Here is a 13,817-nt window from a genome sequence, read left to right as displayed (position 1 = left end):
CGTAATTTGTATGTCACTGCCTAATTAAGAAATGCTTTAAAAGACATACATTTTTGCTGTCAGGCGTAAATCTCCTATATTCTTCTGGCGAAAGTATTTTTTGCACAAACATTTTAATGTGCTATATACACCGTCTATTCTATGTAAACCTGTATAGGGCTACGAAAAGTCTAAGTTTATTAGTTTTGCAAATACGTTTTGTGAGTAATCACAACTAGTTTAATCGCAATTTGTTTCTAATCCTGTGGCAACCGTTGTTGGTTAGATATTGTACCAAACATCATTCTACGCCAAGCCCATTGAAGGTGTCAAACCGAATCAGCATGTCACCAAGCATTCCCATACGGCAGGGGGTAGGAAAATCTAGCCTGTGGTGGGCTGATCTCAGTTATGAATTTATGTTCATCTTAATTGCACCAAATATGTTCAAATGCAAAAAAATGCCAATCAAATAAAGGAAATATGCGTTTATACCACACGAACAAAAGAACACGCCTCACATGACAGGCAAAGTTTGGGACTTTGAAAAGTTCCAAGGTGTGGAAAAGGCGGGCCGTCAAAGCGTCAATCACCAAGGTTAATCGAGCCTGATACGGTTAACAGCGTCTGCTTAGTGTCTAACACCTTCGGGGGAGATAAGATTAGCCTCGTTAGGCGCAAACACTTCAACTAATACTGACGAATGATGAACGTCAGTGAGCCGCTGATTAGCCGGAGATGGGCACACGTCGTAGCGCTTTCAAGTCCGGCTAAATGCCTTGTGTTAATTGATTCCTCGTTGGAAGGAAATTGTATCGTAACGTGGCATAATAAGGCAGCATGGTCAAACCCTAAAGATGGATTCAACCGCAGTTTAGAATCATAAACACGTCAGTTTTTAAACATTCTTTAATGGTAAACAACAAAATAGTGATGAAAGGTGATTTTTTGTGTGTCTTATTCTTAAGAATACGTGGAAATTCTTGCGTTCTCACCAGAAAAACCTTTGGCTTTAATTTATACAAAGGTGAAAAAGTGCAACAAGATTTTGTAAAAAGAACATGTTTATAGCCTCATTTAAGTTTTTGGTGGTACTAAATTGTATCGCTTAAACCTTTCAAAAATACATCGGTTAGGTTCAAAGAAACAATTTCATTGTTTGCCTTGTTGCATTAGGAAGACTAAAAGAAGTTTTCGGCACCGTATCTTCGATGTTGTATTATTACACTAAACATTTCAACAAGTGTTGAATGATTTTCGTTGACCGCAAAGTTGTAATTTCCGTCCGGTTTGGCTGCAACTAACTTGTATGATGTAACATCATCTTGGGAAAAGATTATGTTTTCCACACATGGGAACGGATGATTTAAGATGAATTACTTGGCACCGATTTTCGCGGTTATTATTTTTCCCATGTGGAATTGGCAACACTCCGCCAGCCATTTTCGCTGATTCGATGAAAACTTACAGTTAAAAGTCGCGAGAGAGCAATAATACAGAACAACAAGTATCCGAAAGGTCGAAAGTAGTTTTAAACTCATTCCCTATGGACCGTGTAGTCATACTGTGATGTAATGCATTCCATTGCTGCCAACAAGTCAGTCCCGCTTAGGGCATTGTATAATTGGACCCGCAACAAATTGAAAACAGAGTTATTGCTGGTGGAGAAACAGCATACCAAAGCAAACCTGTCGTTTTCAACAACTTAGCAAACAAATTAACTTGAAATCGACTTTCAGAAAGTTTAAGTGCAAAAAAACACACAAAATACTCGTGCGATATGTTGAAACCATCAATTTGGCAACAAAGCCAAAGCAATCTAATTTAAGCAAAAATTGCTAACGGGGGCGATGCACATCGCGCAAACAATTATCGACTGGAAACAAATTAGACGAAAAGTTTCGGAATTTTACAGTGTGCCACTAGGGGCGCGGATGCTTAACAACAAGTTCGTCCTGAGACATTGGGAAAGTTTCTGTCGATGAGTCAACCCTTAAAATCGATGCGCCCACGTAGCATTAGGGAGGTGAAGGCGCAGAGACGTGAATCAACACTTGTACATTGCTTGAGTGTCAGCACATTTGTAGCCAAAAATGAACAACGGTCAGACAAGGATTCAATGCCCAGTGCTAATTGCTCTTTGATACGTTTTAGTTGAATGCAACAAGAGTAGTTTGTGAACGTTTGTAAGAAATAGCTGGGGTATTTTTGGACAGAATCATATACTTTCGGGTAATGTAAATTCGAGAGCAAAAACATCACCAGCTGTTGAAAAGCATTTTTTCAAATGATCTTTGTTTAACATTTTTACTGTACCAATCCTAAAAAAATCTATGTTGGCATTACAGGTTTAGGCACGATCTAAAAAGTTCACGGTGCCCTGATAAATTGTACAAAAGAATACCTCGATTTATGATTTTTAGGGCCAATGTAAAGCTTTGTCCGTGTTTAAAATATATTCTCCACATGTACGATTTACAGTCAGGGAAATCACGTTTAAATGTGCAAATGTACATTCAAGTTATTACTAGGAAGTTGTTAATAATCTACCAGGGATTTGGTGGTAACTAGAGTTTGCAATTGTGTTTATTTTCCCACACTAACGACGTGACTCTTTCGCCGTTTACGAAAGTTGGATAAATCATTTACATGTGTAAGTTGCTAAGCCCAAACATTACGTAAGGCTGTATGCATAATCCTTACAACTGATATTAAAAATGGCATAACGAAACCTCATTTTTTCGGTTGTAAACCAATGAAAAATATTTCCAAACAAATTGGCAATTTTAAGTTCGTACTGTTTGAAATAAAGTCAAATCCCGAACACGAAAGTCACACTGTTTAATTTTCTAGCATTCCCATGAACATGTAAATGTTTTGTTGGTGACTATTTTGGATGTTTGCTTAATGTTTCGTGACTAACCGGTACAAGACAAAAACAAACATGGGTCGCCATCCCACGCGTATGCCACCAACACACAGCTCTTACCAAAACCAACCACACTAGTGACACATCCGGTCATCCAGCTTGGACTGGTTCGGCACTTAGCTGAGATAAGGGTCTGAGTCGAAATCGGCGAGGCGTGGAGGAGTTTGTTTAGACTCTCGAATGTCGAAGATTTCTATGAAAACCGCCAAACGACCGATGGCTCATCGTTTGAATAAACGACGCGGGTTAAGGAGGCTAATACAAACTAGACGAGCGATTGTATTGGTGAATAGCAGATATTTGGGATAAACCTCAAACGTTATTTTAAATATTGGCTTGAGTTCAATATAACTGTACATTGAGGCCCAATATTACTGCAAGGCCGAATATAACTGTACATTGACTGAATTAAAAATATCTCCTGTAAAATTGTGCAAATATTGTAATGTTTGGTTGGCAAAAACTGCAAACTGTAGTAGTAATGACGTCATCGCTACGCGAAACAAGTCATTACGTCACAGTGTCGCGTCCGAACGGAAGCTCCTTTGATTCAAATCAAACAAATTGCCCCTGTCGCGCCGAAAGAAACCTTAGTGTTCTTCTGTGTGCTTAGGCGGGTTAAGCGACGGCTAAACACACCACGATGAAAATACTGAAACCCAACACCTCACTATACTACCACAGCTTTACTTACCACTTAATTGACCAATTTCCAGTTTGACATGTTTTCACTGACCCCGGAACTTTTACGACTTGTGTCACAGTGGTTGGCAGGTGTCACTGAAGTTCTTTTCCAGAGGTATATGGCGCCAATCCGTTTGCAGCTAACAGTACGAATACGGAAAACAAAAAATTGCACTATTTCCTGGAAAAACAAATCAAAGAGAGGTTTAGCTTTTCCACCCAATAACTTGGAAAAAAGTTTTTGTATGAAAATATAAAGTCACAATACTTGATAATTAATAACTGACATAAATCCGCCTTTCTGAAATGCATCACTGAGAGAAATGTGGTTTATGCGGAAAATACATTTCTACATCAAAAAATTTCAAAAACCTCAAAATTTGTTTCTACATAAAAAAGTTCCAATAAATGTCCTTTTCTGTGCTTTCAAATTTTGCTGTTACTTAGCAAAAGAAACAACACAATAAATGCCTCGACGATACTCGGTAGCTGTCTGTGTCTGCCTCTCTTTACCCTCTGTCACTCAGATCAGCAACAATTGGTTTGCCGTTATTTTGGGCCCGCCAACTTTTTTCGAGCTTTTGAAAGTTGTCCTGAACTAGAAAAGCTGTCGCGTTATCCGAGAAACAAAAGCTGTGCCGACGGATCGATCGATTAACGCAGGGCGTCGACGAAACCACGATACAAGCAGTTTTTCAAAATGCCGGCGCTAGCAACTTCGCTATTTGCTATTCACAAAAAGGTGTTTGATCTGACTTGAAACAGTGAAAAGCTTGCTCTTTTTGACCCACTAACGCCTTCTCTCAAAACCACACACCTCAAAGCGAAAACTGCGACAAAGAATTGAAACTAAAACCGGATTGTAAACAATGCACTCTGGTTACAGAAAACCAAGTCGCATGCAACGCAGTTCGTTAAGTGGTTTCACTCGGATTAGAGCGCAAGTTATCGCCTACACTTGAACGGCATATCGCCTGTTTGAAGTCTTAAATCACGCCGAAGGATTGACAAGGCCAGAAGCGACTCCCACGAGTATGTTGTCCAAACTTCTTTGGCGGCTTGACGAATTAATGAAGGCCCAAGTTGTTCCAGCAAGGAAATTACGCGTCATTGTGAAAATGATTTGACGGCGAGTTGTTGAGATACCTCGTTAAACACGACACATTTGAATCTGATCTTAAAAGTATAAAATCGCCTGGCGCATCACGACGGCACCTAAATCTTGGTTTTATTACTGCACATACAGTATGTTATTGTATTTAACACAAGTCCCAATCCCAATGCAAATCCCAATAACTACTTGTGACTTACAACATTCAATTTCAATAGTTTATGCCGATTTTCTGCTCATATAAAACTTCCCAAATGAGCTTTCATTGCTTTCTAAAGCATCACTTCGAAATAGCGTTCATTGCTAATGAGCCATATTTAAAATACGAACTCAACAAAAGTACTCAAATATTCAGACTATATATGTTTCCCAAAACCCGATATTTGACCAAGTCATTAACCTCTATATAAGTTAGGCACATGGGCACTGCCTTCCAAAAATAAATTTGAACATTTGTCAGTTGTCACAATCGCACATAAAATAAAATTTCCAGAAGTCAAACCAGCATGTACCCTGGTTTGGAGAATTATTTACTTTTCCGCCAAGGGTGCGAACGTGCGTCAAAGTAATGCGTGGGCTCACACCAGGGTCGCAATAAATCTACGACGCGTGAAAACAACGCCCGCCTGTAAGAGCAAAGCAAACTTTCTCTGAAAGGTTACGAGGTCGTGAATAATGAACAAGTCCCAACACTTGATCAAACTTAAAAGCCGGTTCAGGCGATTGAAGTAAAATACTGCTTCAACCCCTATTAGAGTTGTTCAGTGTGGTGCAAGATATAAACTAGTGCCATAAGTGCTATAAATAAGCGGTTTTACCAGGGAATTTTCGTCGTTAAAACAAGATGGAACAACAAGGTTTATGTTCGACAAGCAATTTACACGTACATCGAAAAAACCAAAAACGTTCAACGAAAATCTGAAAAAAATACCTAAATACCGTTCAGAAGTTGTTTTAGCAATTGAATTTTACACTAAATGCGTAAGTTAAGCACTAAACCATTTTCATCCAATCTACGAAGACAAAATTTTCAAACAAATATCGCAAGAAAAATGATTTTGAAAACATGTTCTGAAAAAAATGTATTGCTTGTCACTTAACAAAACAACGTTACCAAGTTGCAAGAAACGATGGCGATAATGGCCGCTTTTATCGGGACCCAACAAATTTCAAAGGCAAACGAGAGTGGCCTATCTGTGATGGAATTCATAATTGAATCAGGCTATCGAAGCGAGGAAGCGAGCCGAAGTTAGCAACCCGATGACCTGGAAATGCCGACGATTCCCAAGGGACAGTACCATTTTTCGACTGCACCATTTTCATTTGTGATTACCGCGGTTTGTCACGGAAGATATTGGTGATCAAAGATTGCTTTTATGGCAATAATGGAACTTTCAAAAGCATGATTTTCAACCTAGGAAGTCAAACAATGAAAACGATTACGTTTTGGGCAAAATGGCTTTTATTTTATTTTAAACAAATACTGTATTCGTGAGAAGTGGTACAGTTAAAACAGTTTGAAAATCTATCGTCCACTGGAAAACCAAGTTATTTTCATCAAAGCGTTTTACGATATTACAAGTCATGTAAAACCCCGCAATTTGAGGTCTAGCACTCCTACAACATCGAAAACAACAAGCACTTTGACGTGTACGCGGGATTGACTAAAGGGGCAATATTACGACCGCCACAGTTTGGGTGGGGTTGTCACAGCTGCAAAGTAAACGAGCCGTATAAATTTGATGAAAATGACAATTTCGTTTCGTGTGACACATTGAATCATATGGATGTTCGCAACCTTCCTACAATGAATCACGTCAAACAAACTATTTCTACACTGTGGTTTCTAGTTTGCGTTAAGCCCAAGTTCGAAAAACTTCAAAAACATAAATGACAGGATCATGTTCAACCTACAAATTTGTTTAAGGCTGAACGCTACTGACCTTCAACGTAAAAACAGAAATAAACGAGATTAATACGCCAATGATATCCTTTTCTAATACTGGCACGACCTCGCACGACCAGCAGCAACTAATAAAAGTAAAAAAACAACAGCAATAAATCAGACAGGGGGGAATTCATCGCCCACATTTACATGACTTTATACCCGGACATGGTGTCACAGTTCTATTCAATACGGGCGTCGTTAGTAGGCAGTTTAGATATATCAAGCTGTTCCAGCGGCGACAGAACAGTGAGCGTTCTCCAAAGAAATTGGGGCAATAAAAAACTCAACAAACACAAAACCCGGTAGAGTGACGTCAATGACTGTCTGCTCCACAAGCTGACAAGCTGAGAAAACAAGGCACCATCCATTAAAAACCTCTAGCAAACTTTCGTGCTGCCTGCAGGCTGCATGTAGCCCTTTTCTGTCAACTTTTCTGTACCTATAAGAAGAAGGCACCTTTTGCAATACTAATACCCAAATTAGATCAAGTTTCAATTTATAGTGACATTTCATCATTATTTTTGCAGTTTTACGTTTTCTGTGGTAAAGGCAGTTCGGAAATTAAAAACGTCCTCTATATGCTGATCTCCAGGGAGTCCTCGCAAAACTTTGGTCTAGACATGCGCTTTAAAATCATAAATTGATTCGCTTTTCGGAGTCGATAAACTGCTACATTGAAACCTTTTACCATTTTCCCTTGTACCATAAACCACTGGCACTTCATTAAACAAAATTTACTTTAGAGAAATGGGGAAAGGGTTTATTAGAGAATAGGAACAGGCAACGTATTTTTTCAAAGGCTTGTAATTAAGGCACTAAGTTCTAAACACTAAAAGTTATATTACCAGCATTTTTTTCTTGAAACTGGCTATAAATATTCTATCTAAGAAGCGGAAGGTAAAGTGATACACAAAAGGCGCCCTTCCTTTGCAATATTTCAATTAAATTGTACCAATAAAGTCGAAGTGGTATCGACGAACGCTGCCCCGCCAACCTGCATTTCGTTTTGCAAGGGCAGACGATTTGTCTACGAAAACCTCTTTACGAAGCCCTGGCGCGCTGCAGCGTAATGACATTGGCTGAATAATTCATGGCAAACATCTCGTTCATCCAATGCAAGGATCGTTGGATGGCCAGCTAAGCAATACATCAAGGCTCCTGTCACACGAAAAGTAAATTTAGTAAGTGGAATTGTAAGCGACTAGAAAGGTTTGTACAATGCTGTCACAACTTCGGTAATGCAAACTTATAGTAGGCTAATGGTATAGGACAGGTCATAAACCTTTCGAAGATACGCAAGTTTGTTGACCATTCGGTTGTACGCGGAAACGGTGTTTAACACAATCTTAGTTATACAACCGAGTTAAAATCTTATACAAACTTCATTTATCCTTTCCGGAGCGTTTGCCTTTGTATAATCGAAAAAAAACACGCCCATTTTTGACGCAAAAACTTGAGTAAATTTGACGCCAAAACCAGCGAACACCTTTGACTAACTTAAATTAACACAATGGGGGAACTGGTATGAACAAACACATCACATCACAATACCATATCATAGCCTCCTAACATATGTGTTAATTTCAAGTTCCAAACGCTTGTGACCTGTCAGCGCTGCGGAGAAACGAACTCGACTGCCATTGCTAGCGCCAAGACTGCAACTTCGAAAACAAACCATTAATCTCGACGTCTTACACAAAGCGATACACTGTGTTGCCTGCCGCGCTCGCAATCCCGATGAATGATAGCCGACCAGTCGAATTCAAGTAGCTATTCAAACACGGTTAGAAAATAACTGGAATGTAGTTTAAGTGGCCACTGAGTCACATGGTTCTAAGTGGTTTGAATGCCTGCTGCCAGTACAACTTTAGTGGCCACCAGAGATCTCAAAACTCAGTTCTCTATTGTCCACAATGGATACAATTATTTTCTTGTGACAGCTGAAAGATGATTCTCTTGAGGCTGGCACATGAAATGATAATCAGATTAAACCACCAAAGCATACAATAGCATAGTCATAAATAATGAGCACAGATTGTGTACATTGCTGTAAAAACTCTCTCATGGCCTGTTTTGTTGTTGACATTTCCAACTGCTGCTAAAAGACAGATGCAATCAAACATGATATCATAGGCCAAGTAAGCATAATAAGCATGTAATTAATTGTGTTTAAAACGTCAGTAATTGGGAGCACTTTAGCCGAGCATATTTCAAGCATAATTACTAAATTATGGACTACAGTACATGTAATGTAAAAATCCATATATGAGACAATTCAATGCCAAACATGGCACTAATTGGCATCTAGCTTCAACAATGCAAACATAGCAAAATATAAATCAACTTGACTGCATTCATATTGGTGATTTTTTTATTTAAACTGTATATATGCATAACACAGTTGTACTAAACCATATTAGTCTGTCAGATAGTTTTGGCAAATGAACATAGATCCTTCAATACAATAGTAAGTCAACCAAATTCAAGACAATACATTTTGTGTGTGTTTATTTTGTCATGTCTTACCTTTTGTGGAAAACTTTTTAACAGTTTTTACCTAAGTAAAAACAAAACAAAATCGAGAACAATAAAATACACTTAAGCTTGTCTACACAGCTAAGCACAATGCAATTTTATGTCACAAACTAATTTTTAAATTATCCACATACAACTGCACAATTGCGTATCTGCAGGCACTGTAAAATAAACCATATTATCAGACACTGCGTGTCTGAAGACTTCCCTAAACATTTACAACAAAAGATGCCAGGAAATGTAACGTTATCACTTCCAACTGTGTGTGACACCGTGCCTTTATCACACCTTCTATTATGCACAGACGTTCGTTTACTACGGGCACGTGCTGTCTAGCAACAAAACCTCTCCTTCGCTTGAAATTGAATTTTTGCCGCTGTCGGTGCGCCTGTCGGTGATTACCCTGCAAAACGCGTTTTTCTTGCTCTTTACTGACCACTGCTGTGTAACATGTAATTCTGGCAATGGCCTCAATAAAGGCTTTAAACCAGGGAGTCGAACCGCTTGTGATGTGGGTTCAGGTTCGGTTCGGGTTCACTTGGTTTTGTTTTTAAGGGTTCGGGTTCGGTTCAGGTTTTTAAAAATGTATATTTTCGGGTTTGGGTTTTGTTCCGGTTTGGGCAAATTATCTGGTCTGAACCGGTTTGCGGTTTTTAAACCGTTTCAAATTTTCATGCGTTTTAATTTAATTCTACCCATCATCTACCTGGCCTTATCAAACTCCAAAAGCATTTTGCCCGTGCACTTTTATTTTTGACACGCGCTATATGTGTTATCTCCACTGATCTCTATAAACCCTGGATTGCGCTACTGGCCGTCACGGTTGAAGCAAATTGAAGCGTAATGGCGGCTGCAAAAGGAAGCCCCAAAAATGCATTGCGGGCAATGGGGAGAGAGAGGAAAAATGACGATAAATTTTGTTTTAGGCATTTTTATAGCGATTTTTTCAGATGTGATCAGTAGTTTAATAGGACGCATGTCTTCCAGTGTGTAATAACCAATAAATATGCGTAGATTGACTGTGAGGTGTATGTATGTGTACTGGAAATTAAAACGTTTTTAAGTTAGTGTTGAAATAAATCTTTACTGAGTGGTAATCAATGTTTTTTGTGCAATATAAGTAATTTCCGTGCTTTTTTAAGTATTTAGGACTTAAATCCAACAAGATGGCTATTTTTTCACACAAGGTGATGTGATACTTTGTGTGACATTACCTTGCTTATCCAAACTGCTGTTTTTGACTGTCATCAAACTCCAGGAAATTTTGAGGAAGTGGCTTGAACGTTTTAATTAAAAACACAAAATAATAATACAATATTTCAACTATTTTGCTCAAAATATTTTTAACAGTATTTGACTTTTTTTCTTGATTGAGTGCATTTGATTTGGGTGTTTATTATCTATTATAAAATTGGTGTTATTATAAAATTTAAAAATTCTCATGAAGTTGTTTCTAACATTTCAGACACAATCGGGTTTATGTTTCTCCAATAAGCAACATTAATTGTCTTAGGTAAAGTCCACTGGAAATGTTTTAGTCTCTTCCCACACCCTCAAGCTTCATGACACTGCAAGATTACAATACAGCCCTTTTCTACAACAAATACACTATGAAGGAATTGGAATTACATTAAATATTTTTTGTGTAGGCTATACTCTTTTACTAGGACTAAGTATGTCTTGTAATCATCTCTGAAACATAGCCTGTAACATGATATGCTGCACATTTTAAACTTAATTAACAACTTTGAGGGTTTTTTATCTGGTGAATGCACCATCTGTTATAATGGGATCACCAATAATAGTGATGCATCTGACAATAAATGCAGGATATCTGTATGAACTTGCCTATATAGTGCATTTGTAATCGTTGCCTTCATTCCTGTTTTGCAAGAAAGAATTTAAGTGTTGGAGTGTTGTGTAGGCATGTTTTTTTGCAGGAAATTGCATATTGAATGGAAATGAAATGGAAATAAAACAATATGTCATGATTCTGACTAAAATAGTACATAAATAGGCATCTCATTTGGGTGTGAGGTCTTAAATGCATTTATGTACATGTATTTCTTTGAGGTTTTGGAGTTTAGTTAAGTTTGAGAATTCGAAACATTTTACCAAAAATTTATTCTACACATGTTGGTTGCAGACTGAAAAGGTTACATTAAATAAGCTAAAAAAATTGAGCATACTAGGTTTACAGTTTGTAGCATACAAGTAAAAATGTTAAACCTACTGCAACAAACTTTTAAAAAACTTTAAAGTCACATTTTAGTTCCAAGACTTTGGTGACAATCAAAAACAGCAGTTTGGATCAGCACAAGATGATGTTAAATGAAGTATCACATCATCATGTGTGAAGGAAAGAGCCATTCTTGTTGGATTTATGTCTTAAATATAGAGGAACGCATGTAAACTACTCATATTGAACCAAAAAACATTTATTACAACTCAGTAAAGATTTATTTCAACACTAACTTAAAAACGTTTTAATTCCCAGTACACATACTTACACCTCACAGTCAATCTACGCATATTTATAGGTTTTGCACAGTTATCGTCGGTATGCATGGCGGCTGTTGGAGGTTTAGATATTGCCCACCCACGACAATTTCTGATGAAACATTCTCACGCAGTTATCACCTCTCGCAACAACCACATGATGTATAGCACAGTCTGGTTCGAAAAAATCATCAGAATTGTATGTTGTAGCAGCCGACGTAGTTGCATTGTACCCAAGCGTCGGCAAAGATCTTATCCAGCGTTCTATTACCGACGCATTACAGGGACAATCCGATTTTGACGACAACGGTCGCAAGTGCCTGGTTGATTTTACAATGTACACGCTCGATGCTGTTGTTGTCCAATATGGCGATGCCCTTTACAGTCAACAAAAGGGCATCATTACAGGTGACAACCACTCAGTCTCTATTGCCAACATCGCAATGCATTTTATCATTAAGTCCATCACGGCTACCTTGAAGCGGGCAGAAGTGTTTAAACGTTACATCGACGACATCATTTGGGTCTCATCCGGGATCAAAACCACATCCCACATACGTTCAAAGTTGCAGTACGCCTTTGCTAGGGAAGGCCTCAATCTTACCTTCCGCGTTCTCGATCCGAGAGATGACAATGGAAGAGTCGAGTTTTTAGATGTAGACCACGTACATTCGTCATCGTCACCCTGTGGGTTTGTAACACAGGACCACGTGAAGGCAACGGCGACAGACAGATGTTTTCTACATGGCACTTCACACCACCCCAGGCATATCTACCGCGCTGTTGTTTTGGGAGAAGCGTCTTGCCTAAGAAGGCTTAACGAAAAGGATGACGATTTTAAAGCGAGTTTGCTGCGGCTCGCGGTTAAATGCAAGAAATCCGCGTTTCCAGACTCCATCATCAGCATTTGCATAGAGACTGCAAAAAGCTGGAAAGACAGGTTCAAACCTCCATCGACAACCCGCAGCACGGAAGTAGTCCCCTGGGCAACGTCGTTTCCCAGGCTCCTCCGCTTGACCAAAAAAGAACAAACACTAAAGCCTGAGGCAAGAGTTGTCTACAAGAAGCCACCTACGTTGGGCAACCATTTACTTAATTACAGGCGCCTGGCCCATTATAGCCAGGGGGTCATTGCTAAATCGGCTCCCTGCGGAAGATGTGCTTTATGCGGACATTACGGTACACATACATCTATGGTGTCTACTGAACACAAACTTTGCATAGACGATAGAACAATTGCCCTGAGGCAGTCCCTGGATTGCAGCAATTTTGGCATCTATGTGGCCACTTGCAGGATTTGTAACAGCAGATACGTGGGCCAAACTAAAAACAAATTTTCTACCCGTTGGTCTGGCCATAGAACAGTGTGGAACACGTTTAAAACCAGCGGTGACAATGACAACGCCTCGCTGGGCCATCACTTCGCCATCCACCACCACGATATATTTATGAAGAGACCAGATATCGCGGAATGTTTTACGGTCACCTTTGTGGAGCAACCCAATGTTGATCGTTTGGATCACTGCGAAGCCAAATGGCTGAAACTTACTGGCGCAACGCTTAATATTCAAAAGATGTTGCTGCCCAAGATTCGATAATTTTCGTGATCGTGTTTCATACTTGTGTGTGACTTGTGTGTGTCTGTGGTCAGTTATTGCACGGCCTTTGGGTACGGTTTACGGCAGTTTAATTTAATTTTTAATTTTATCTTCATTTTATCTTTTTTATCGTTTTATCGGCTTTTAGTTGCGAGCGCCTTGGTTTCTTTTTGCCACCCCCCTTTTTCTCTTTACTTTTGTCCACGGTGTAGGTCTTGCCAGCTTTTCACAGGTGTTACCTTTAGGCTTTCCAGGCGTTGCTGGGTTTGCAAGGTTTTTAACGATTTTGTGTTTGGCGACACTCGCGTTGTTGAGTTGCTTAGAACATTGTGTTTGTTTTACATTCTTGATATTTTGGTGTTGATCTATTGCGTTTTTCAGGAACTGATGATGCCATTATTAGGCGAAATATATATTCCTACTTTCTAATTTACTGACTGATTCTGTTGGCAGTTGAGACAGTCCTCTCAAATTTCGAGTATTTATAGGTTATTACACACTGGAATACATGCGTCCTATTAAACTACTGATCAT

At 39.0% G+C, this 13,817-nt stretch overlaps 1 protein-coding gene across 1 annotated transcript; it reads left to right on the top strand.

The window, feature by feature from the left end:
* Positions 1 to 11,846: 11,846 nt before the first annotated feature.
* LOC145239066 (uncharacterized) lies at positions 11,847 to 13,712 on the top strand (the record flags this gene model as incomplete). Its single annotated transcript, XM_080102352.1, has 1 exon — positions 11,847 to 13,712. A coding segment is annotated over one exon (1,437 nt), but the record flags the coding sequence as incomplete, so codon positions are not given.
* Positions 13,713 to 13,817: the final 105 nt, after the last annotated feature.

Source organism: Phallusia mammillata, chromosome 7 (genome assembly GCF_965637545.1).
Source record: "Phallusia mammillata chromosome 7, kaPhaMamm4.hap1.1, whole genome shotgun sequence".
In the NCBI taxonomy this organism is placed as follows: Eukaryota; Metazoa; Chordata; class Ascidiacea; order Phlebobranchia; family Ascidiidae; genus Phallusia; species Phallusia mammillata.
The sequence above is the reverse complement of the archived record's forward strand: the minus strand, read 5'-3'. Positions and strand labels throughout refer to the sequence as shown.